The 23,036-nt window shown below is 45.2% G+C and overlaps 1 protein-coding gene and 1 pseudogene across 5 annotated transcripts in view; both read left to right on the top strand.

Moving 5' to 3' along the window:
- CD44 (CD44 molecule (IN blood group)) overlaps positions 1-23,036 on the top strand; it is an 84,940-nt gene that overhangs the window by 24,460 nt on the left and 37,444 nt on the right. For all 5 annotated transcript variants that reach the window (XM_066363370.1, XM_066363376.1, XM_066363377.1 and 2 more), the window contains exons 2-5: positions 11,874-12,039; positions 16,108-16,241; positions 21,024-21,092; positions 22,250-22,483. In XM_066363370.1, coding sequence (XP_066219467.1) covers positions 11,874-12,039; positions 16,108-16,241; positions 21,024-21,092; positions 22,250-22,483 — 603 coding nt within the window. The remainder of the gene's footprint in view (positions 1-11,873; positions 12,040-16,107; positions 16,242-21,023; positions 21,093-22,249; positions 22,484-23,036) is intronic.
- LOC136390132 (small nucleolar RNA U3) lies at positions 11,659-11,768 on the top strand (annotated as a pseudogene).

Genomic DNA, 23,036 nt, shown 5'->3' with positions numbered 1-23,036 from the left:
CGGGCAGTTGGGACTGGAGTGATCCCGGGCAGTTGGAACTGGAGTGACCCCGGGCAGTTGGAGCTGGAGTGATCCCAGGGAATTGGAACTGTGTGGATCCCGGGGAATTGGAACTGTGGGGATCCCGGGCAGTTGGAACTGGAGTGACCCCGGGCAGTTGGAACTGGAGTGATCCCGGGCAGTTGGAACTGTGGGGATCCCGGGCAGTTGGAGCTGGAGTGATCCCGGGCAGTTGGAACTGGAGTGATCCCAGGCAGTTGGAACTGTGGGGATCCCGGGCAGTTGGAACTGGAGTGATCCCGGGCAGTTGGAACTGGAGTGACCCCGGGCAGTTGGAACTGTGGGGATCCCGGGCAGTTGGAACTGGAGTGATCCCGGGCAGTTGGAACTGTGGGGATCCCGGGCAGTTGGGACTGGAGTGACCCCGGGCAGTTGGGACTGGAGTGATCCTGGGCAGTTGGAACTGGAGTGATCCCGGGCAGTTGGAACTGGAGTGATCCCGGGCAGTTGGAGCTGGAGTGATCCCAGGGAATTGGAACTGTGTGGATCCCGGGGAATTGGAACTGTGGGGATCCCGGGCATTTGGGACTGGAGTGACCCCGGGCAGTTGGAACTGGAGTGATCCCGGGCAGTTGGAACTGTGGGGATCCCGGGCAGTTGGAGCTGGAGTGATCCCGGGCAGTTGGAACTGGAGTGATCCCGGGCAGTTGGAACTGTGGGGATCCCGGGCAGTTGGAACTGGAGTGATCCCGGGCAGTTGGAACTGGAGTGACCCCGGGCAGTTGGAACTGTGGGGATCCCGGGCAGTTGGAACTGGAGTGATCCCGGGCAGTTGGAACTGTGGGGATCCTGGGCAGTTGGAACTGGAGTGATCCCGGGCAGTTGGAACTGGAGGTATCCCGGGCAGTTGGAACTGGAGGGATCCTGGAAACATTTTGGCCCAGATTCTTTAAAATGTCTCCACAATCCAGCCTCTCCCTCTGTGGGGTTCCTGCATTGAGATCTTAGTGGGGCGTGGTTGGACTGGGAAAGAGAGCCTGCCATTTGCACACACACACAAACACGCACGCACACACATCCCTCTTCACTTTAGCACCTGATAGAGAGAGGGAGGGAGAATGAGAAAAGAGAGCTTGAGTTATTAAAATGTGACACTGATTTTTGAAACCAGTGAATTCCAAATCAGTGGAAATCTAGAAGAACTTCCCCTAGTCACTTGTAATACTTGTTGCCAATAAACACTTTGTAGCTACATCATTTCACTCTATCTGAAGAGGAAAGGGGGAACCGGAAAGCAGGTTTCCTGTTCTGTCTCAATCCACCTGTAGGTCAGGATTGGTTGTAGGTGAATTGTAAGGTACATGGCTCCTGGCAACCAAGTAGCAAGGCTTAGAAATGACTTTGTTCTCTTGTAAACTGCATCAAACTCATGGCTATTCCTAGAAAAACTTGCATGCTCGCTCACTTGCATTCACATAAGATTTTTTCTCTAAATGACAGAGAGAGAGGCCACTGGGGATTGCAAAGCACCTGGTGCCTACCAGAGTGTGACTGGCACTGTCCCGCCTCTGAGGTTGAGTGATGCTATGGCAGGAAGAGTTTAAAACTATCAATCTAAGGGGCGTCTGACCTAATACCATCTGTCGTGGGAAGACCAGAGTGCCCTGTCTACTGTTGCAACCAGGCAGAAATCTAGCTTTTCCTCCAAGTGTGGTTTGGAGATGGTCAGCCCTGTCTAGGGCACAAGCTTCTTAAGTCCCAGTGCAGAATTTTCTGTAAAATTCTCCCCATCCCATTTGGTCTGTTAGTTACTGGGTTGGGGGAGAGAGTAGTAAGCAGCTCCCATCCACCGGCTCTGTGTACATGGCACTAGCAAATATTAACTCAGGGGTGCTGACACTACTGGCAGGAAACCTTACTCTGCGACTCACCTGGAATCTCCCGGAGTGAGACCATGAGAGAGGCATTCGTGTGTGGTAGCTAAGAGAGAAGGGCTCGGGTTGCCTGACCCACAAATGCTCTGGAGCCCCTGGGACCTCACAAGCCTTGCTAAGTGGTGATTATCATTGTTATGATTGGTTCCTATTGTGGGGGTTTCCAGAATGTTCTACTGAATCTCCTAGACCAGTGTTTTTCAACCAATGGTCCGGTCTGCCAGAAATTTCATGCCGGTCCATGAAAGAGTTAACCACTCTGATGTTGTAGAAGATTATAGACCCAAAGATCTTAGTCGAATTCGCTTACACTCAAGGTGATTTCTGCTATAGCAGTCCCCAAAATAATTTTCCTATTTTTACCAGTCCCCAAGTGTGACAAGGTTGAAGAACACTGTCCTGGACCACTGTGGAGAGTGTCGGGGGCATCGGTGGGGTGGGGTGGGCTAAAGTGAGCAGTGGGTAGTTGGAGGGGCTGGGGTCTGTCTCTCCACCCTCACTCTAGCTCCCACCGGGGAAGCTCTGCTTTTACTTCTAAATATTGTGGTTCTGCCTCAGAGATCGGGGCGGGGGAGAGAGGAAGAAAAAGTCTGAGAACCTTGACGCTTCCCTTGAGAGTGGCCACTCCCCTTTCCTTGGCGGCAGCGCGGGGTGGAAAGGGCACCTCCACAGGTAATGGAGAAAATTCTACCTCGAAAGTCTGAGTGGAGGTCTGGATTTTACTCCAAGTCTTGGAGTCTCTGATCTTTTGTTCTTTGGTTTCTTCATCTGTAAAAGTTAACCGGTTCTGCCCTGACTGGGTGGTGCAGTGGTTAGAGCATCGTCCCGGTGCACTGAGTGTGTGGGTTCGATCCCCGGTCAAGGCACACACGAGAAGCAATCAACGAGTGCACAACTAAGTGGAACAAAGAGTTGATGCTTCTCTCTCTGTCTCTCACTCTCTCTCCCTCAAATCAATGGAAAAAACTTTTTTAATTAAAAAAAATAGGTTAACCAATTCTTCAAAATGCTGGTTATAGACCCAAGACCTGAGTGAAAGCTGTACATGAATTAGATGATGTAACCATAATTGTAACTATCTCTGGAAAAAACAACAACAATCTAGTTGTGCAATAAAGTGGAACCCCTTTTTTTTTTCCTACTTGCAGCAGGAAAAAAAACAACCATGTGGGCCCCTGAGGTGCTTCTTAATTTCATTGACCACATCCTGGGTTTGTGCTAGTCAAGCTGCTAAACCGATCATATCCAAAAAAGAAGAAAGCAAAGTTTGCAAGGCCAGAGCGAACATTTCCTGATTGCCATGGCAACAGGCAAGGGTAAATATACCCTGGGGTTCCTCTCCCTCAGCCATCTTCCTGGAGACTCGTTCACCAAAGACCACTCGGCCTTTCAGAATCGTGCACTGGGGCGACAGTTCTGGGACACACACTTTCCTTTGTCAGGAAGATTGTTGGACCCTGGGTGGGGAGTGGGAGCCTCAACAGGTCCCATCATCCTGCTAGGAGGTGAGGGGGGTGCTCTTCAGACTATAGGCCCCACTGTTGATTCAGTGTTGGCTGAGAGGTCAGGGTGTAGAGCCAGGCACCAAAAAGTTAGGGTGCATTTTTTTTCTAAGTGCCAAGAGATGAATAGTTCAGTTGAAAGCCACCCAGGACATGTCCTGGAGGAAATTCTCTGGGTATGATGGTGTCTGACTACTTCCTCTGCTCCGTACACCGTCACCCGCCTCCAGGGCAGCTTGGGAGAGACTGAGTCACTCCAGACTCATGGTCTGCACTGGGCAGCCAGAGGCGATGCAGCCACCAACTATGATTTTGGCCTCATTCGGAAGTGGATGCTGAACAATAGAGCCTTTCACCAGGCACCCATCACATGGGCATCAGGGGATGGAGGCGAGCAACGTGGGGGCAGAGGAAGGCCTGCCAGCCCTGTGGAAGGGCAGGCCCGGGTGCCAGCAGGGGCTCAAGTAGCTAGGAAGACTCCCAGATGGAAACTTCTGGGCTCAAAAGACATCAAATAGTCAAAGAAATGAAGGACAGAATGTCTTCTTTATGTCTCCTTACAACAGTGGATTATGCCTTTGTTGGGAGTGACTTGCTCAGACCTCTTATAGGAGCAGTTCAGTAGGAGGAGCACTAGTCTCGGAGTCAGAAATCTAGCAATTAGGGACCCCTAAGGTCTTGCTTTCCTTCTAACTGGCTGAGGGACCATGCTCAGTCATTTTGGATTTTGTTTTCTATTGTATTTCAAGAGAATTGGGTTAGAAGCTGTCTGTTGTCCTTCCTGGTTTTAAACATAGATGATCCAATTAGTAATGATGTTATATATATATATATATATATTTTTTTTAATTGACCTTTTCATTTTCTAATTCTGATGGGAATCGGTTTGTTTAGGTTTGTAAGTTGCATAATCGTTTTCAGACATGAGCTCAGCATATCAGAAGGCAGAAACAAAATCCTGGCTATTTCATAACGAACATTATACAATTTTTTTAAAAGTAGAGAATTCACCCATGTTTTTGGTTGCCACTGCCCAAGATGCTTGCATGTGACAGACTCCTAGGAGCTCCATGGAGTCAGATGCAGTCAAACCAAAGGGCTGTGCTCCAGCGAGATTGGCTTGGCATCTTAGCTTGATCTGTTGAGACTTCAGATTGGGCAGCAGATGTCTCATAATGTCACAAGGATAGCCTGTGGTCTGGCACCCCAGACCTGGGCCAACACTGAGTTGTGGGGTCTTCTATTCACCCTGCCTGACCTTGACCAGAGCCCTCAGGCTGTAAAGGACAAAGGAGGCCTAAACTGTAGCTTGGGCTGGATTCTCAGTTCCCAAGGGGATCAGGGGAAGAGCACAAGTGGAATCAGAGAGAGGTAGCCAGCTCACGGTTGGGGGAAAGCCAGTGAACATGGAAAACTTGCAGTCTTCTCCTCACAAAAAGTGTGGAAGTTTAGTCAGTGAGGGTCTCCCCACTGAAGCCTTACCAAACTCATGGGCAAAGCGTCGTGCCATTTTAAGCCTTATGGTCTGAAATCAAGAGAACTCTGATCTTAAAACAATATTCAGTAAATTCAAGTTCTCTCCAGAGCTCTTTTTTAATACTTACCTCTCCACACTTCAAAAGGCACATGGAGAGTAGGTGGGTTTCCAGGAGTTGTAGCTTCTGTCGCATGCGCAGTTGAACAGCGCAAGGTGCTCAGCCGGACTGGCCACTCTGAAACCCAGATCCACAGCTTATCAGCTCAGGTTACTCATGACTTCTAAAGAATCAGTTTCCCCCTGCATAAAATGGGGATAATAAAAGTGCTTACTTCATAGAGTTTTTGTGAGAATGAAATGAATTATGCCTTGCACTTGAAAGCCTCAAATGGCCCAGAATAGGTGTTGGGTGAGTGCTGGTCGTTATTGTGGCTGTGGGAATTGCACATGTCATTGAGTCACAGGAACTGGCTCTATTCCCATCTTCACGAAAAGCCAACTTCCTTAGACACATAGCCTACTCTGGGACCAAATCAGGGAAAAAAAAAATCTGATTCTGCCACAGCCTTCTTGAGGAGATGACAAATAAAGACCAGGCACATTTGGGTGGCTCATGTTGGAAAATATATTAATTCATTGTGGACCATGTGGAGAAGTCTGGTATGGAGAACTAAGGGTCTCTGGGCACAGTATGATGGTAGATTGTCTTCTGTGGTCCTCATACAAGATGCACTATTTCTGGGGACCTCTCTGAGGAGATCTGGCCTCAGAAGTGGCCCCATAACAGGAGGCAAAAAGGCCTTGCCTATTGCTGAGATGGTATTTTAAAAATCTGGACAGAAAAAGCCAATTACAAAACTGAAAGTTAGACTCTGAAACATTTGTTCTTAGGGAAAACAGCAAAATTTCTCAGAAGCAAATGCTTCCAGTTAAAAAGACATGTCAAGTGTCCAGTGGGAATTCTCAACAAGGCCCAGCTGGCGAGTCCTCAGACACGATGTGGGGAGTGGACTTGAGAGGGGCTCTTTTTGCTCCCCCCATGTCTGCTTGTCCTGTCAGAGTAGGGGGAGAAGGAGACTTTCATTCATCCATCCATCCATTCATTCAGCATGTGCCTACTTTGTGTAGTACTGTCCTGGGTGCTGGGGACACAATGATGAAGAAGAGACACAGTGTCTGCTGTCATGAAGCCCACAAGTAAGCTCCAGAATTCCAGAATCTGGGAATTTGCTTAACGAAGAGACCTTGGGAATAATAATCCTTGACTGTGTCAGAGACTTCATTGAGGAACCAATGAAGCCCAGGAATGCTGTTCCTACCGAAACACCTCCCCCCCCCACACACACACACGCTCATGAATACACTGTATACGTACACACAAAATCTTGCATACAATTTCACAAGTTGATAGATCACCCTGAGATCAAATCTGTAGATTCCAGGTCGAAACCTCCGTTACTAGCCAGCTGTGGATAGCCTAGCCCCACCCCCCTCACCTCTCGGGAAAGTTTGGGGAGATGTAGAGGCTGGCAGGTCGGGCGGACACTGCACAGTCCTGTGCTCCCCGCAGTCCTCGGGAGTTTTTGCTCCTCAGGAAATGACTGGGCACACCATGGAGCTCTTAGTCTTGGGCCCTGCAATCCCGGCAAAGTTTCAAAACATGCTGGGTGGTTTTACTAGCAAGATCTCTTTTCCTTGATCTGAGCCTTAGTGGGAAATGAATTTAAGATTAATGCATGGGGGTCAGCTGTGGTTTATCCAGGTAAGAATGAATTTACCCAGAACCCACCAGGATTGGCGGTGTGCACAGAGGTTAGAACCCTGAACTACCAGCCTTTGTGTGAGTTTGTTGCCAGAGTAGGTTAAACAGTAGGACACTCACTTGGAAGAGCTTCTGTTTAAGACATCTTCCTGTCAGGTCACCCTGACAGACCTCTCCCCATGTGGGTGAAGAGACCCCCCCGGGTGCCGCGCCCTGTGACCTCTCTGACTTCCTGGCAAACCTAATGGCCCGGGTGGCATGTCTCCCTCTGGAGAAGCTCCACCCTGAATCTAAAAGTGGCCTCAAACAGTTGGTGTTGCCCTTTGGGTCTCTCAGAGGGAAGAACTTGGGACAGTTCCTTTATTACGTGATACAGGAGATTTATTGGAGACCAGAGGGCTCAACGGAAAACGTTCTTGATTTATTTCCAGTAGGAAAGGCTTGTTTGAAAGATGCATCAGCCAGTGACTGTGCGCCTCCTGAGTCACAGCAGAGCCCTAACGACAGGGGCGTCTGTTTCTCCGGGGAAGCGTGCAGGCGTCTCGGGCACCCTCCGCGTCAGCAGAGAAGCGTGCAGGCGTCTCGGGCACCCTCCGCGTCAGCGGGGTTGGCAGCGTGGCAGGCGCCATCGCTGCACACACCGGTAACCTCCAGTGACCTGGAGTCCGTGGCTACTCACGCCTCAGCCTTACTCTGACTTGACTTCAACCCTGGGAACATTAGCAGCTATTCCCTGGGGACGTTGCGAGGTCCTAAAAAGTTACTTGCATCAGGGTTAGGAGTGGCACCTAGGGGATAGGCCTGTGGACTCTCGGCGCCAGAATGGCTGGATTCGAATCCTGACTTCATCATTACGCGCTTAGGGAACCTGGGCATGTTTCTTCCCCTCTCTGTGCCTCAGTGTCTGTATCTGGACAGTGGGGATTATAATACTACCCATTTCCTAGGGTAGTTTTAAGGGTAAAATGAGTTAGTACTTATAAAGTGCTTAGGATAGTGCCCGGCATATGTAATAAGTTCACAATCTGTATTAGTTACTATTATTGCCATTGGTATTATGTCTTAATGCCCTTCGGGGTAATAGTTTCAGTTTGTGTAAATGTTAAAGAAGTCCATTGGAAAGTCACCGTGAATTACTAGGACTTGAAGGAGACACAGCCCTGAAGGCTTGGTCCCTTTTAAGGTATAAGGGACCCAGAGAGAAGGAACTGTGAGCACTTTAGGGGTGGCTGACCTGAAATGAAGGTTTGTCACCATCTTTGCAATTCCAGATGGTTGAATGCCACCAGGATTAAGAGTTGGACCTTTTTTTAATTTAAATTTTTTTTTATTTACTTTTTTACAGAGACAGAGAGAGAGTCAGAGAGAGGGATAGACAGGAACAGACAGACAGGAACAAAGAGATGAGAAGCATCAATCATTAGTTTCTCATTGCGCATTGCGACACCTTAGTTGTTCATTGATTGCTTTCTCATATGTGCCTTGACCGCGGGCCTTCAGCAGACCGAGTAACCCCTTGCTCGAGCCAGCAACCTTGAGTCCAAGCTGGTGAGTTTTGCTCAAACCAGATGAGCCCGCACTCAAGCTGGAGACCTCGAGGTCCCGAACCTGGGTCCTTCCGCATCCCAGTCCGCCGCTCTATCCACTGCGCCACCACCTGGTCAGGCAGGAGTTGGACCTTTTTAATGAGCCGAAAATAAGTGAATGCTGTGGAATTTTCACATTGCACAGAATTTCTTTATTCTCTTGGCTGCCCTGGGCTGGTACCTCCTATATGCCAGGCCCTGTGTAAGCCTCGAAGTCTAGGAAGGCTGAAGGTTGAGTGTACCTGTTTCTTCCTGTCTCAGCTAAGCAGAGCACACATATCGACACACTACTACTCGCATACACACATGCAGACACACTTACACAAGGCATACGTGTGTTTTCTATAAAGTCACATTGGTTGTGGCACAAAGGATTTTATTTGAAAATCTTAGCCTGAGTTGGTTCCTATTGCATTTGCATATCTGTGTGACAGGTAGCCAACTAGAATTAATTTCAATAAGACAGGCACTGCCACTGTCTATGCCTCAGACTTTATTTTCCACCTGGGAGTGACAGCAGCCACCTGCTGAGCACTGATGGGCAGCCGGCCTCTCCTGCCATCTGCTGCAGTCTCCCTTATCAGCCTTGCCTCCAACACGCTGATTGGGAGGCTTTGTTTTTCTTTTGTAGGCTAGACAAGAAGGGCCCCCGGAAGGGCTGCCACCCAGCGTTCCTTTCCCTTTGCTAAGATTGGCCGCGGAGGCCAAAGCTGAAAATGTCAGTAAAAACAAACAGTATTTCAAAGGGGCCTTGTGCACATCCCTCCTCTGTCCTCCTCGTGCTTCCTCAGCCCCACGCCGTGTGACTGGCTGACGGAGGACGACACCGTTGCCCCCAGAGAGGAGTTAATCTCACAAAAGACTCGCTTTCTCCATTGCACCTACTTCTGATGCTTTCTTAAAGCACCTCCATGCGAATGATGGAAACAAAAGAGAAGCAAACCAGTGGATAGTGGCTTGTGCCTTTTCGCAGCTCTGCTTCTTGTTTCTTCTTTCACGATTTTCAGAGGCAAGAAGGAGCGCACAGAAGTTGAACAGTTCTCCCATCATCTCATTTTGCGTTTGTCTGACACTGTGTTCGAGTGGTGGGAGCCTGCTTCCTGCTCGGAAAAGAAAGCAGGTGTTGCCCGCACATCTCAATAACACTGGCCCTCTCTTTGTTCTTATGTTACAATAGTTTAGGCGTGCCTCTCCTTTTAGAGCAAAATCTTGCTCTAATAATACAAAAGGACCCTCGGGCAAATAGCAAAATGGTTTGGAACATGGGTTTGGCATTAAACCTAAGATAAATTCCAGCTCTGCCACTTAATAGCTGGGCAACCTTGGGCAGTTGTTTAATTTTTCTGAGCTTTAGTTGCTTCACCCATAAATAATATGTACCTACATTAATTAAACTCACCTCTTAGGCTTCTCAGAAGCTGATGCAACACAGAACCCCAAAGCTCCCAGGTACTCAGGGATAATGCAGTAACAGGCTTCCCTTATCCGGGCTATTGGCTCAGAATTGTAAAAAAGTAACTCAGATTCTGGAGGGTGACTACAGGTTTTGGATAGAAATCTTCACTTCCTCATTCTCTGAGTCTCAATTTTCTTGTTGATAAATAAGCAGAATCTTCCTCACTACCTTTGCACCCGCTCACCTGAGAAAGGAAGAATTTGAGTTCAAGTCGGTTCTGTCTGAATCCAGACCTGGCTCACTACTAACGAAGTGATGCCCAACCTGGCACATGGTCCCTCATGTGGGAGGCCCCTAGGGACTGTCAGTAAGCATCTGTAGGAAAGGACTGTCTTTGAGGCTCAAGGAGATGCTCAAGAGAAATTAGGGTTCACCGGGACAGTTTCAATAACTTATATATACTTTCTGTGTTGGAGATTACTCCAGTACAAACCAGGTTAATAGAGTTCCAGAAAAATAATGAGTTTTCAATTAAGGCCTTTTAAGTCACTTGGGATTGTTACAGAGGACCCTGTAGAAATAGAAGATTTTTCAGCTCCTTGTTGAGATTTCAGATCAATGTCTGTAATACTCACAGAAGTCCTTAGATTAAATCACTCCTTTGCCAGTGGACGGCAGGTGGGCTTGATATTAAATGCTATTAACTCTTGGGAGCAAACAGCAGGTCCTGGAGCTATCTGTCAAGATGTTAAAAATGTGTTTTTAAAGAAATCTCAATGAGCCATTCATTTATCCGCAATATTTGTTGAGCATCTCTGCTCTGTCGGGTTCCGTTATGAATATTAGGAAACACCTGTAAACCAGTAAACGGTTTTTGCTTTTTCTATTTTTGGAGTTTCCATTTCAGAAAGGGCAGATGGATAAGACCTAAATGCACAAATAAATAAACAAGTTGCTGTGACGACACAAACACAGGGAGAGGGGGACACTGTGAGTTGGACAAGAGTGTTCAGGAAAGGACTCTAAGAGGAAGGGATGTGGAGTTGGCAAGCAAGAACGTGACCATCTGAGGACAGAACATTTCAGACAGAGGGAAAGGCAGCCAGAAGTGTTCTAAGCTGGGAAAGATCTCAGAATGCCCAAAGAAACTGAAGGGAAGCTCGATACCTGGGGCAGAGTGTGAGCTAGTTAGAGTTTAGAGAGGGAGATAGGAGCCAGAGCATGTAAATCTTATCAGCCGGGATAAGGAAATTTATTCTAGCTGCAACCAGAAGCCCTCTGAGGTTATAAACAAGAGAGCGACACCACATGATTGTGGGGGAAATGCTCATAGGATTAAGTGGGAAAAGTGATTCCCAAATCTAAAACTGTATTTTCAGCATCATTTTAACATAGAAACACACATCCAGGAAACAGACTGAAAGAAGATACAGCAAAATATTTCGTGTTAGCTGTAGTTTCTTAGTGGCGGACTTACTTTTCTTTCATTTCTTGCCAGAATTTTTAAAGTTTTCTACAACTTTGTGTTGTTTATTAATCAGAAATAAATCATGCTTTTCATTTATTTTTTTTCTTTTATCTATCCATTCACCTCCTGAGAGGTATCTTGGTTGCTTCCAAATTTTGGCAATTATGGATAAATCTACTGTAAACACCTGTGTGTAAGTTTTTGTGTAGATGTAAGTCCTCAATTCCTTTGGCAAATACCAAGGAACCTTATTGGTGAATCATATAGTAAGAGAACACTTAGTGTTGTAAGAAACCATCAAATGGCCTTCCAAAGCGGCTGTACCATTTTGCAATGCCACCAGTATTAAAAGATAAACTGAGGCTTATTAAACATTTTAAGAGTTTATTTGAGCAAAAACCTATTTCCATCAGGCAGTGCCAAACCCAAAGTGGTTAGGAATGCTCCCCGTCCTACGCTTTTGAAAAGCTTTGTTGTGCAGCAGTGGGTGGAGAGAAAGTGAGATGGATGGGGCTTCTCTGTATCTTAGCTCAAAGACTATACTTTCAGGGATCATTTCTATAGTTTGTATCTTAGCTCAGATTGGTGCGGAATGCAATGGTGCTTTGGAATTTGGGAGTAACTGTTGAAGGCTCTGGCCAGTAGAAAAGTTTAGCTGGCTTTTTAGTGAGGCTGCTCAACACAAATTTCTCATCCCTTCCCAATTATTTATGCAAAAGAATCTTAACATTTCTATTTCATCCCTTAGATTTGAACATAACCTGCCGGTACGCGGGTGTATTCCACGTGGAGAAAAATGGTCGCTACAGCATCTCGCGGACGGAGGCTGCTGACCTCTGCAAGGCTTTCAATTGCACCCTGCCCACCATGGCCCAGATGGAGGAAGCCCTGAAAGTCGGCTTCGAGACCTGCAGGTGAGAGACTAGCCGCTGCCCGCTGCCTGGGCCTAGGGGCGGGGCTTAGAGCCAGGAAGGCTCCTCCCTGGCAGATGATTGGTTGATTGTCTGTCGGCTCCACCTATTAATTTGACCAAGTCAGTCTGGAACCTGCAGGACAACTGAAATTTAAAGCCCGCTGAAGACACCTTTGTGAATCACAGCGGGGTTACCCAGAGGAGGTCATTAAGGGTCAGCTGAAGGAATCCTCTTGCCTGAAGTGCTTCCACAGAGCGCTCTACTGGCTTTGAAGAAACATGCAATATTATTGTCGGAACCACAAGAAAACAGAAGCCAAATAACAGTGTTTAAAATAAATATGGGCCTGGTGGTGTCTTGGCCCTGCAGATTTGGCTTAAAGCAGATTTTTCAAACAACTCTCTCTCTCTGTTCTGTTTTTTGTTTGTTTGTTGACTCTCTTCTATGTTGCTCAGGTTTGAGAGGGTTAAAATCAAAGGGCGTGAAAATTACTCAGATGAAATGGGGGGAGGGGGCTCAAGAAAGGCCCCCTTAGAGGTTTCTGTGGACATCATGTGCTCCGCGGAGCTCACCTCAAACGCTTTGTGCTTGGAGGACAATCACAGCAGGCAATGGACTCTTTTTTTTAGTTTCTGGTTGCCCAGTGGTGAGTGGTGCACTTTAAGAGCAAGCAGTGGTGACAACCACAGAGAAGTGTCTGATTTGGTTTGTTTTCAAACTGGAAGAACTCTGGGTCATCTGGACCACTGCCAAGTTTCCATCCCAGCTTGTGGCTACCCCCTCTGCACTTTCACAATGTAATGTCATTAGGAATATTAACTGCATTCCCCCCTGCTCCCCCCCCCCCCCATATCCTTGGTTAGAGAGTAGAGCACCCATGTTATGAGAGATCACTGAGGCTCTGGCTGAAAAGAAAAAGGAAAATCATTATGTTTAATACGGTAGCCACTAGCCACAGATGGCGATCTACACTTAATTAAAATTACATGAAATTCAAACCTTGATTCTCTACTGACACAGTAGCTACTTTTCAAGGACTCCACTAGCCACAGATGGCTTGTAACTACTCTATGGGACAACATCGCTTATAGACCGTGTCCATGATCACAGAAAGTTCTGTTGCAGAGCATAGCTCAGAACAAAGAGCAACTGTGTAAGACATCTGCATGTGTCCCAAGCTGTGTCTGGGAGAAAAGGAAAGGAGCGGAGAAAGGAAGATAGCTCTGGTAGCTGCTCACACCGACCGACCGACCGACCGAGCTGCAGTCTGCCCATTAACAGATCCATTGATTCTATTCCCAAGGCTCATTGTTTAAACAGCCCGGACTAGTTCAGCAAGAAATCCACTAAGAAAGTTGATTTAGTAAGCCGAATTTTTATGTGAAATGCAGACAAGGCATACTTACAGAATAAAGAAATGTTCTCATATGCTGAAAAAGAGGGAAGTTCTTACTATTTCCACTGTCTAATCAGCAAGTGTACTGATGCTAGGTATTTGCCCATAACCCCGCCCTTAATCCCCAAATGGCACCAAGGTCCATTATATTACCTCACTTATGGACAAAGTGACTAAAGCTTAGAGAAGTCCCCCAGCTCGCTCTGGACCACATCACTTGCACGGGAAGGAGTCTAGATTCAGGTCCTACTTTATCTGAGCCCAGGGCAAGATTTCAATGACCAATCCCCCCACCCTCTGGAAGGACTGAGAGCAAAAAGGAGATGCAAGTATGACTCATGGATTTGCTCAGTATTTCTTTTCTCCCTGTGAACAGCAACCTACTCATGCAATATATACACATGTAAATTTTAATATCCCCAACTCATGTACAGTGCAACATGCAAAACTGGCCGTTGACATGACATGGCAAAAACTCAGGAATAATTTACAAAGGGAACATAGATTATAGATTGTCAGTGTTATACAGACTTGGTGCCTACCGTAAGGTTGGGATGAGTGAGGGGTATGCTCACCAAGGAGTATTATCATATAAAAAAAAAGAAAAGAAATTGTGCCAAAGAAATGTATTGTTCCACCCATAGCTGGCATTAAGTGTTGCAAAATCCATTTCCATAATTTCACTCAGGTAGCTATGAATCAGCTATCTGCCATAGGACAGATGGTGGAGTCTTGGGCTATGATAAAACCTTAGCAGCTACTTTCTTCTGTCTGCCCTGCCCTGATTAGTAACAATTCTCAGATATATATGGAAACTTACTAACTTTTAATTGTGACCCCTCCCCCCACCAAGCTCAGGAGTCTAATGAGAAACCAGTCTGTCTATTTAGATGAGGAATTAGTCATACAAGCTGCAGTTGCAAGGTTTAGATGAGGAATTAGTCATACAAGCTACAGTTGCAACATAGACGTAATGACTTCTCTGTGCTTCAAAATTTCAAACTCATAGCCATTTCCACAGGTCTTACAGGGCTACTGTTGCCTCTGGCAGGAGAGATTAAAAGAATTTAGGATGGGCATTTCAGCCAGGTTTGCATTTTTCTAAACCTGCTGGATTTAGCTTCTTCTCCTGCCACCACCTCATCCCTTGCAAATAATATATTCTCAGCCTACATCTCATTTTTTTTTTTTTTTTTTTTTTAGATTTTATTTATTCATTATAGAGAGGGGAGAGAGAGAGAGAGAGAAGGGGGGAGGAGCAGGAAGCATCAACTCCCAAATGTGCCTTGACCAGGCAAGCCCAGGGTTTTGAACCGGCAACCTCAGCGTTTCTAGGTTGACGCTTTATCCACTGCGCCACCACAGGTCAGGCCACATCTCATTTTTTTGAGGCATTTATATTCTGGAGATACTGTGCAGTGAATATTTAGCCCCCATGGTGCTGATAGAAGAGGCTGAGTGCTACATGTAGTATCTGAAAGGGCCTCCAGTCCCAATACGCCCCAGAAACAGCTTGGTGGGGGCAGGGGGGCTTAAGTGCTTCTCTGGCTGTGCTGCTTCTGGGAAATCCCTGAGCTAAATGAAACATTCCTATCTACTTAGTTAATCTCTGTTACGTCTTTTCCTTTTTTTTTTTTTTTTAAGTTTGAAAGAGAGAGGGACAGACAGAAATAGACAGACAGGAAGGGAGAGAGATGAGAAGCATCAATTCTTTGTTGCAGCACCTTAGTTGTTCATTGATTGCTTTCTCATATGCGCCTTGACTGGGGAGCTCCAGCCGAGCCAGTGACCTCTTGCTCAAGCCAACAACCTTGGGCTTTAAGCGAGCAACCATGGGGTCATGTCTATGATCCCACACTCAAGCCGGTGACCCTGCACTCAAGCCAGTGAGCCCACTCTCAAGACGGCAACCTTGGGGTTTCGAACCTGAGTCCTCAGTATTCCAGGCCGATGCTCTGTCCACTACACCACTGCCTGGTCAGGCAGTCACTATTACTACTGTTTTAATGATAGTCAATGTACTGCCAGTGGCAATGAAATTATGCCTGGGATGCTCATGAGGCAAAATGCTCTCATTATCTGGCGTATGAACAGAGCTTCATGTTTAGAATAATGGAGTCTGGAATGAAGGAATCACAGAAAAGGGGGGGGCGGGGGGGCAGAGTGAAAGGATAGGAAAGAAGGCAAGTCTGACATTTCTGGACTGAAATGAGAAGTCACCTAGTTCTAGCTTATGGGAGCTGGTCCGTTGGTATATTTTCTGAAAAATATGGAAGTAGAGGACAGGCAGCGTGACATCTCACATCATGAAGCGATCGCTCTTTTCTCTTCTGTGACTCAGGCTTCCTTCTGCTTGCTCAAACGGACTTGACCACAACTTTTATTTGAAACTAACTGTATTTTTTTCATGAATCTCTCTTTAAAAAAGGAAGTAAGAGAGCTCGTATAGAACCCTAAATGAAATCACTTTGTCTCAATCGGCTTTGTTGATCCCCCTCACTCCCCCTCCGCTGTTATTTTCGGGTTTCACATAACTCAGTGGTTGAAACCTCCCCTGTGCCCCTGGGTGAGCTGAGTGAAGCACTGCACTGTGTGACATGTCATTCGGTGGGACACGATGAAATACCTGTCACAGTCTGGCAGGTGGATAACCGCTGGTGTTTCTTTTGCAGATACGGATTCATAGAAGGGCACGTGGTGATCCCCCGGATCCGCCCCAACGCCATCTGTGCCGCCAACAACACGGGGGTGTACATCCTCACCTCCAACACCTCCCAGTACGACACGTACTGCTTCAATGCTTCAGGTTGGTTTCGAGCGGACGGTCACTGTGTTCGGGGTTGCTTGTGCAGGCGGGTCAGAGGGAACGTGGCCGAGAGTGGTTCAGTCTCCGCCTCAGTGGGGGATTCACACAGCTTCCAGATGCTCACCAAATGTGTCTACAGCAGAGACAAGATTCCTGTCTCCAGGGTGCTTCCCTGTTAGGTTGGGGAGGCCAACAGTAAACAAATAAATATTAAGTGCCTTATCTGAGGTCAGAGAGTAAAAGGAGTCATAAAAAAGAAAGCAGAGCAAGAGGTTTCAGAGTGATCAGGATGCTTTTTCCTGAACAGGTGGTCAGGGAAAGAGCCTCTGAGAAGGCGCGATTAGGACAACCCTGCACAAAAGGTGGGGGAGAGCCGTAAGCAGAGGGGAGAGCCAGCGCAAAGCCAGGCGAGGGGGAGCATCGCGCCTGGTCCCGGGAACAGCGTGGATGGAGGCCAGGGCGAGTAAAAACCAGTGGTCAGGGGAGAGAATGCCAAGGAATGAAGTCCAAGAAGGGAGCAGGCGCCAGATCACGCAAGGCATTGTAGGCAGGCCTGGGTTTAGAGCTTGGATTTTGTTCTCAATGTGATGGGAAGTCATTACAGCGTTTTGGATAGGGGAGTGATATGAACCTAATGATGAGATTGGGGTACAAGCCAAATTGTTTAGCTTAGAAGTAGTTATTCTATGCTGGGACTGGAGAGAGAGAAAGTTGGGAAGATAAATGGTAAGGCTGTGACCTTGTTGAGTGTCCCTACCCAATAGTTGAAAGCCCAGCAACTAGAGAATAAGGAAGCCAGGTTAAGACTGGCACGCTGGGCTGCTGGCCGGGCCCCCTCCTTGTCTAAGGGACTTACTTCCAACTACTGGCCTCGAGACACATGCCTACAAGTCTCATTAAGACCCCAGCAAAACTAAAGAATTCTGTGCATCCTGACTCTTCAGAGTCTTTTGAGAAAGGTCAGACCCATAAATGTTCATTTTTTTTGAATGCCAACCATCAAATATCTCACTTCTCAAACTGAGCCTCTGTTGTCCCTAAAGCTTCAAGATTGTGTAAAAGGGGAAATAAAGCCGCAAGGTAAACTTGGCCTCCCTACCTGGCATGCCGGCTTTCCTTCCTGTCTTTAAATTAGCTGGAAAGTGACTTAAGGCATTTCCCGTAAGAGACAAAAACAGATATTATATGATGACTTAATCAGTATATGATGACATTATTTTTATGAGACAGACACAGATATTATATATGATAGTAGAATATAAAATCTGCATGGATTTTTAAACTGAAGTAGAGACATCAAAGAAATGGTGAGATCACATCAGCAGCTTTAGGCTGTGCCACCTACCTGTTGTTGCATGCGCAGTAGGGATCAGAGTGAGAACTCAGAGGGGAAGACGAGAGTTTAGGAGGAAGAGAAATGATCAGGGCTGCTTAACTGAAATGGAATGACAAAATATATACAGGTCACTAAGCCTATGGCAGGACACTCAAAGTAAGGAGAAAACTAGAGTATTTATTCCTCCCTGTCAGATGAAGAAAAAGCAGAAATGGAGTTTGATTAAAAGGAGGAGGGGCCAACTGAGGCTGCGCAGGACATGGCCTGTACCCAGGTCCCCCACCCGTACCCCGAATGTCTATTCTAATGGCCGATAACAAGAAAAAGCCATGCACATAAACAGGAAATAGACGCAGAGCCGCATGTGGTCTAGCCAGCTGATCTTAGTGCCAGGGCTCCTGGAAGATTTGGGAAGACTGTGCTTTGGCTGAAAGGGTTGGTCACACGGAAAAGAGCTGGCAGCAGACTGCATTCCCCTGAGTGTCTCTGGGTACCGCCTGCTGAGTCTCCCACTGAGTTGTGTTGGGTGAATCTATGCAATAAATTATGTTGTCACATACCCACACCGGTCTCACCTGGTTTACAAGGTGCTGTCACTTGCTGAAAAGAACCATAATTCAAAAAGGTAGAAGCTTACACTCTTATTGCCTGGAAATGAAGCCATTTAGGCAATTTATTACTCAGACTTCTCCCTGTTCTCATTTTGCCCCTAAGGTTGGGCCTGCCCTCAGAGAAGGGAGTGAACAGCCCTGATTCACTTTTCCCTTCTTTGGTAGGGGTGGGGGTGGGGTGGCTGGGCAGTTTCGTTGAAAAGTTTGAGAGGTCTTGGGAGTGTATTGCATACCAAAATGGTTGTATTAAAGTAGTGAAGTTCAAAGTGATATTTTTATTTTTCTCTTTCCCAAATTTACTCAATAAGTGTTTCTTCAAGTTTTAAACTTTGTTTATTGATCAGTTATATAGGGCTCAGGACTGGGCTGGGCACAGTTAGCTGAGAAAGAACCAGGGACCATATTTCTTTTCTGGGGAGTTAATCTTGTTGAAATAGCCAGACAAAAGGGAAAGGCGCCCAAGAAGAATGTTTATTGAAGAATAAATACATTCTGACTGTCTTGGTTTAGAGTCCGATGACAAAGGTATTCAGTAAGCTGCAGATCTTGATAACTTTCTGCTCCGTGTGAAGGATCTCACTGGAAAGATCAATGAATCTAACTTAGCCTGAGAAAGACCAGCAGGACCGAGTGATGCAATTCCCCCTACAAACTGGTTACAGGGACCAAAGCCAGCTCTATCTAGCAAGATAGCTTCTGTATGCTGACAATTTCAGCGATGTTTTATAAAACACAGCCTGTACTTTGCAAATGAAAGTAAAGCACACCCTGACAAAGCCTTGTGGTTTTTGCCTCATCTGTCAGCGATAAGGCACAGCAGCAGCCTGGTGGCTTCTGTGTTAACACAGGAAACTGCCTTGAATTAATTCATTTTTTTAAATTGGCGTTGAATAAAATGTCTCACTCTCTTTTGAAAGGGAAATTTGGGGGAAATTCTACATTCCTGTGTTTATTTATTCACTCATGTATTGAACAATATTCAATAAAGAATAATAAATAAATAATAACTGCAATAACAATGTTTATAAATACCTAGACTGTGTCAGGCATGGAGGAAGGTGTCTTTCTCTCTGGCCCCAGGTGATTGGCTAGGCTGAATTATCTCTTGGCTAGTTTTGGTGCGGTGGAAGCAACTTTTGGAGATGCAGCCCACCGGGCAGGTCACCTCAGACTCTTTCTAACAAATCTTTAGGTTCAGGAAATCACGCCAGGCCTTATTCTCCCAGCAACGCCATGCTCATTAAACAGAATGGAAGGCCGTCTAATGAGGTCTTGCAAACCAACATGGGAGCGTGAATGTGTTAATTGCACATTTGGGTCACCATCCATCTTCGTATGCTTGCCAGATTTGATGTTCTTTTTTACAAGCTAAGGTGAATTGGAGCATGAAGGGGGTCCATTTGAACAAATGCTCTAATCATTTACAAAACGGTCTTAGTGTTTTTGACATTGTATCCGTCCCCGTTACAACTTAACTCTAGAAATTCCCAGTGCACTCTACAGTTACCTGCCGTTATGTTTGAGCTTGGGGGAGTTTCTTTCTTTCCTGCCGTTAAGAAGGCATAAACCAAGGTCTGTTTCAGGGTTCGTGCAGTGTAATAGTATCGGAAGCATGTCACGTGTCCGGCCAGTTTCTGGTGGTGTTCCCAAAGCAGTCTGGTTAGATACTCTTCAAAATCCCCCAGGGTTGGCTATTTGCCCTGATTACCAATTGAAGGATACATTGAGAAAATATTTTGAAAACTGTAAAAATCTAAAGAAATGTTCCTTGTGATTGTCTCCCATGACCTTGTGAATTCTTTAAAAGTACTAACAAGAACATTCCTATTTTTCTGTCTCTTTTTTATTATGTGATCTGTCATGTGTTGAGTAAAAGCCTAAAATGAATAAATGAACAGATACATCTGGCACTTTCTTTAATTATTTCTTGTGACATTGCTGTTCAGGATTTATCTAAATGTTTTTTGACCTGTTTATATTTGCAGACCATGCTTGCTCTTTGCCAACAAGCAACTCTGGGGGAAACCAACCTAAGAACTAAGTCGCCATTTTACATAGAAGCATGCTCATGCTCATGCATCCGCATATAAACACAGTGTATAAAAGCTGTAACACATAATGGGACCCAATCTTCCTATAACTGCAAAGCTGGTTTAAAGCTCTTTGAGTTTTTACAGCTCAACACAAAGTCTATTACTAAATAGAGCTCTTGGACATGAGTGGAATAGTTGGTTAAGGCATTCTGCTGTCTTCTTTTAGGACTTAAGGGATGGCATGCTAGGTAGAGCTAAAAAGAAGCCAGAGATGCCCATAATGAGATATACCAAAGCAGTAGTCTTTGAAAATATTCTGGGCACTTAGACCAAAGGTAGACAACCTCAGAAATGACATGCTGAGAAGTCACATTAAAAAAAGTTAATACATTAACAAAAATACCGAAGGCCAGTTTGTCTTTAAATATTTCTATTGAGTAAAATTTTGTTGATTATTTTAATCTTCAAATTTTTATACTATTCATGTTAATGAACATTTGATTATATTTTTCTGCCATGTTTTTTCATTGTTTTTATAGATTGTTGGGATTACACAAAATTCTCTTGTAGAGTTATACATGTCTTTATTTTCTGAGTTCCCACGTTGCTTTTATAATAACAAGTTAAAAAATAAATTTCTAATGTATGCTTCATTAAACATGTACCATGTCTACCTTATTCATCATGGTAGCCCCAGCCTTCCACTATCCCTGATATAGAATACAGATATTTATTAGTGAATGAATTTGTTGCTCATATTTTTTTAAGAGTTCTCACACCTTTTTTCTTTTCTTCTTCATAGCACCGACTGAAGAAGATTGTACGTCAGTCACAGACCTGCCCAATGCCTTTGATGGACCGATTACCATAAGTATGTATCTCTTCTAACCTGGAATGACTTTCCCTGTTTTTGAGAAAGGGATCAGATGCATTTTCTATGTTTTATATTTGAATAGAATAGCAGTCATTTCTCTAAGAGTAGGCACACTGGCTATGATTCAATGTTTCTTCCTCTTTTCCTGCAATGGCTCAAAGCCTCTATCTGGTTTACCCCAATGTACTGTTCCTCAAATGGCAGTCATTTGAAAACCACTCTCACGTTTTTTGATATTTCTGTGTACACAGCACTATTATTGATATTTTTCATTTAATTCACCCATTCTTTTCTACTTAAAATATATTTACTTTTTAAAAACTGCAAATGAAAAACCATTCATGGTCATAATTAGAAAGTAACCTTAAAAAATAAATTTGAATTTAGAGAGAATCAAATAATGTTTCTAAATTCTAACAGCCAAAGACTCTGAGCTGTCTTATTTCTCATAAAGGGGGATTTATTGGGGTACACTTACGCTGAAAAATTTTGATCTTTACAAAGAAAATCAAATTCTTTATTGGTTTGCCTATATGTATTCCCTGGTGATGCTGATAGCCCCTGTATCTCCTACTTCATATTCTTTCTGGAAATAGGTGGAATTAATAGCAAAAAGTTTACATGTTCTTGAGAAGGGAAACTAATGACCAGGTGGGAGATTTATTATTTATTAAGTATCAACTATACTTTGAATATTGTGCAAAGCACTTTACATACAATATCTTATCGTGCTCATAACAGAAGGTAGTATAATTCATATTTTACAAATGACAAAACTGAATCTCAGAGAGTTACCTATCTGTCTAGGGCCAGACAAAACTAGAATTTAAACATGGGGACTCCCAAACACACTGGCTTGTCCCCTCCCCATTTCCAAGGTGCGTGAGTGGGCAGGGGAGGGTATGCTTTTCTCAGTGCTTCAGCCACGTATCCAGGAAGTTAGGTTTTGCTTTTCCCAACCAAAAAAGAAAAATATTACTGCTCACAAAAATTAGGGGATATTTCAAAATAAATATGAAGTGATAAAATATCCCCTGATTTTTGTGAGCATTATGTAGCCTTACAGCCATCATCTTAGATGATAATTCACAGTCTTTTCTATACTCAGAAAATGTCAACTGTCCTGTTCTGAAAGTGCCTTCTCTCTTCCCCAGCGATTGTTAACCGTGATGGTACCCGCTACACAAAGAAAGGCGAATACAGAACTAACCCTGACGACATCAACTCCACTCTCGCTACTGACGATGACGTCAGCAGCGGGTTCTCCAGTGAAAGAAGCACCTCGGGAGGCTACAACATCTTCCACACTCACCTTCCAACTGCACACCCAACCCAAGACCAAGACGGTGACGTGGTGTCCAACTACCCAGAGGATACCCCCGTTACCAGTAAGGAGAACGAGTCACTATGCTTTCCAATAGTGATTCATTTGCAAACACATCTCTGTCCTTCTTGAGTGATGTGCACTGATTTGTAGCTTCCCTCCTGTCTCCAGAAGTCGGTGACGTTGCTTGGGGAGGTAGACTGTGGTGATTGTCAGTGCCTTGTATGCATTGACTGCTACAATCCACATTTTTTGTCTTTAACCTACACTGCTTTTCTTACCTTGGGATTAGAAGTGCCATATCAAAAGTTTTTTAGAATTCCCCTTATTCTCTTGTCCCAGGGAGATGGTGACAGTTGCAGCCCAATACGGAAGTTGTTTTCATTTTTGCATGTGTCCGTCTAGTTCTTATCTACCTCTGGATAAGACTGTTTTCGTAAGTTGGGATCACACACTGCAGATGTATACCATTCCACTGGCTCCTTCATGTTTCACTTAACTTCATAGTTTTTTTTTTAATATTTTAACCTGATTTATACTCATGTTATTGATTGTATAATATTCGGTCATATTTATTACCCGTGATTTTACTGAAGAATTCCTTTGTTTTTGGACTA

This window comes from Saccopteryx leptura, chromosome 1 (genome assembly GCF_036850995.1).
Source record: "Saccopteryx leptura isolate mSacLep1 chromosome 1, mSacLep1_pri_phased_curated, whole genome shotgun sequence".
Taxonomy (NCBI): domain Eukaryota; kingdom Metazoa; phylum Chordata; class Mammalia; order Chiroptera; family Emballonuridae; genus Saccopteryx; species Saccopteryx leptura.
This window is presented reverse-complemented; position numbering and strand designations above follow the sequence as displayed.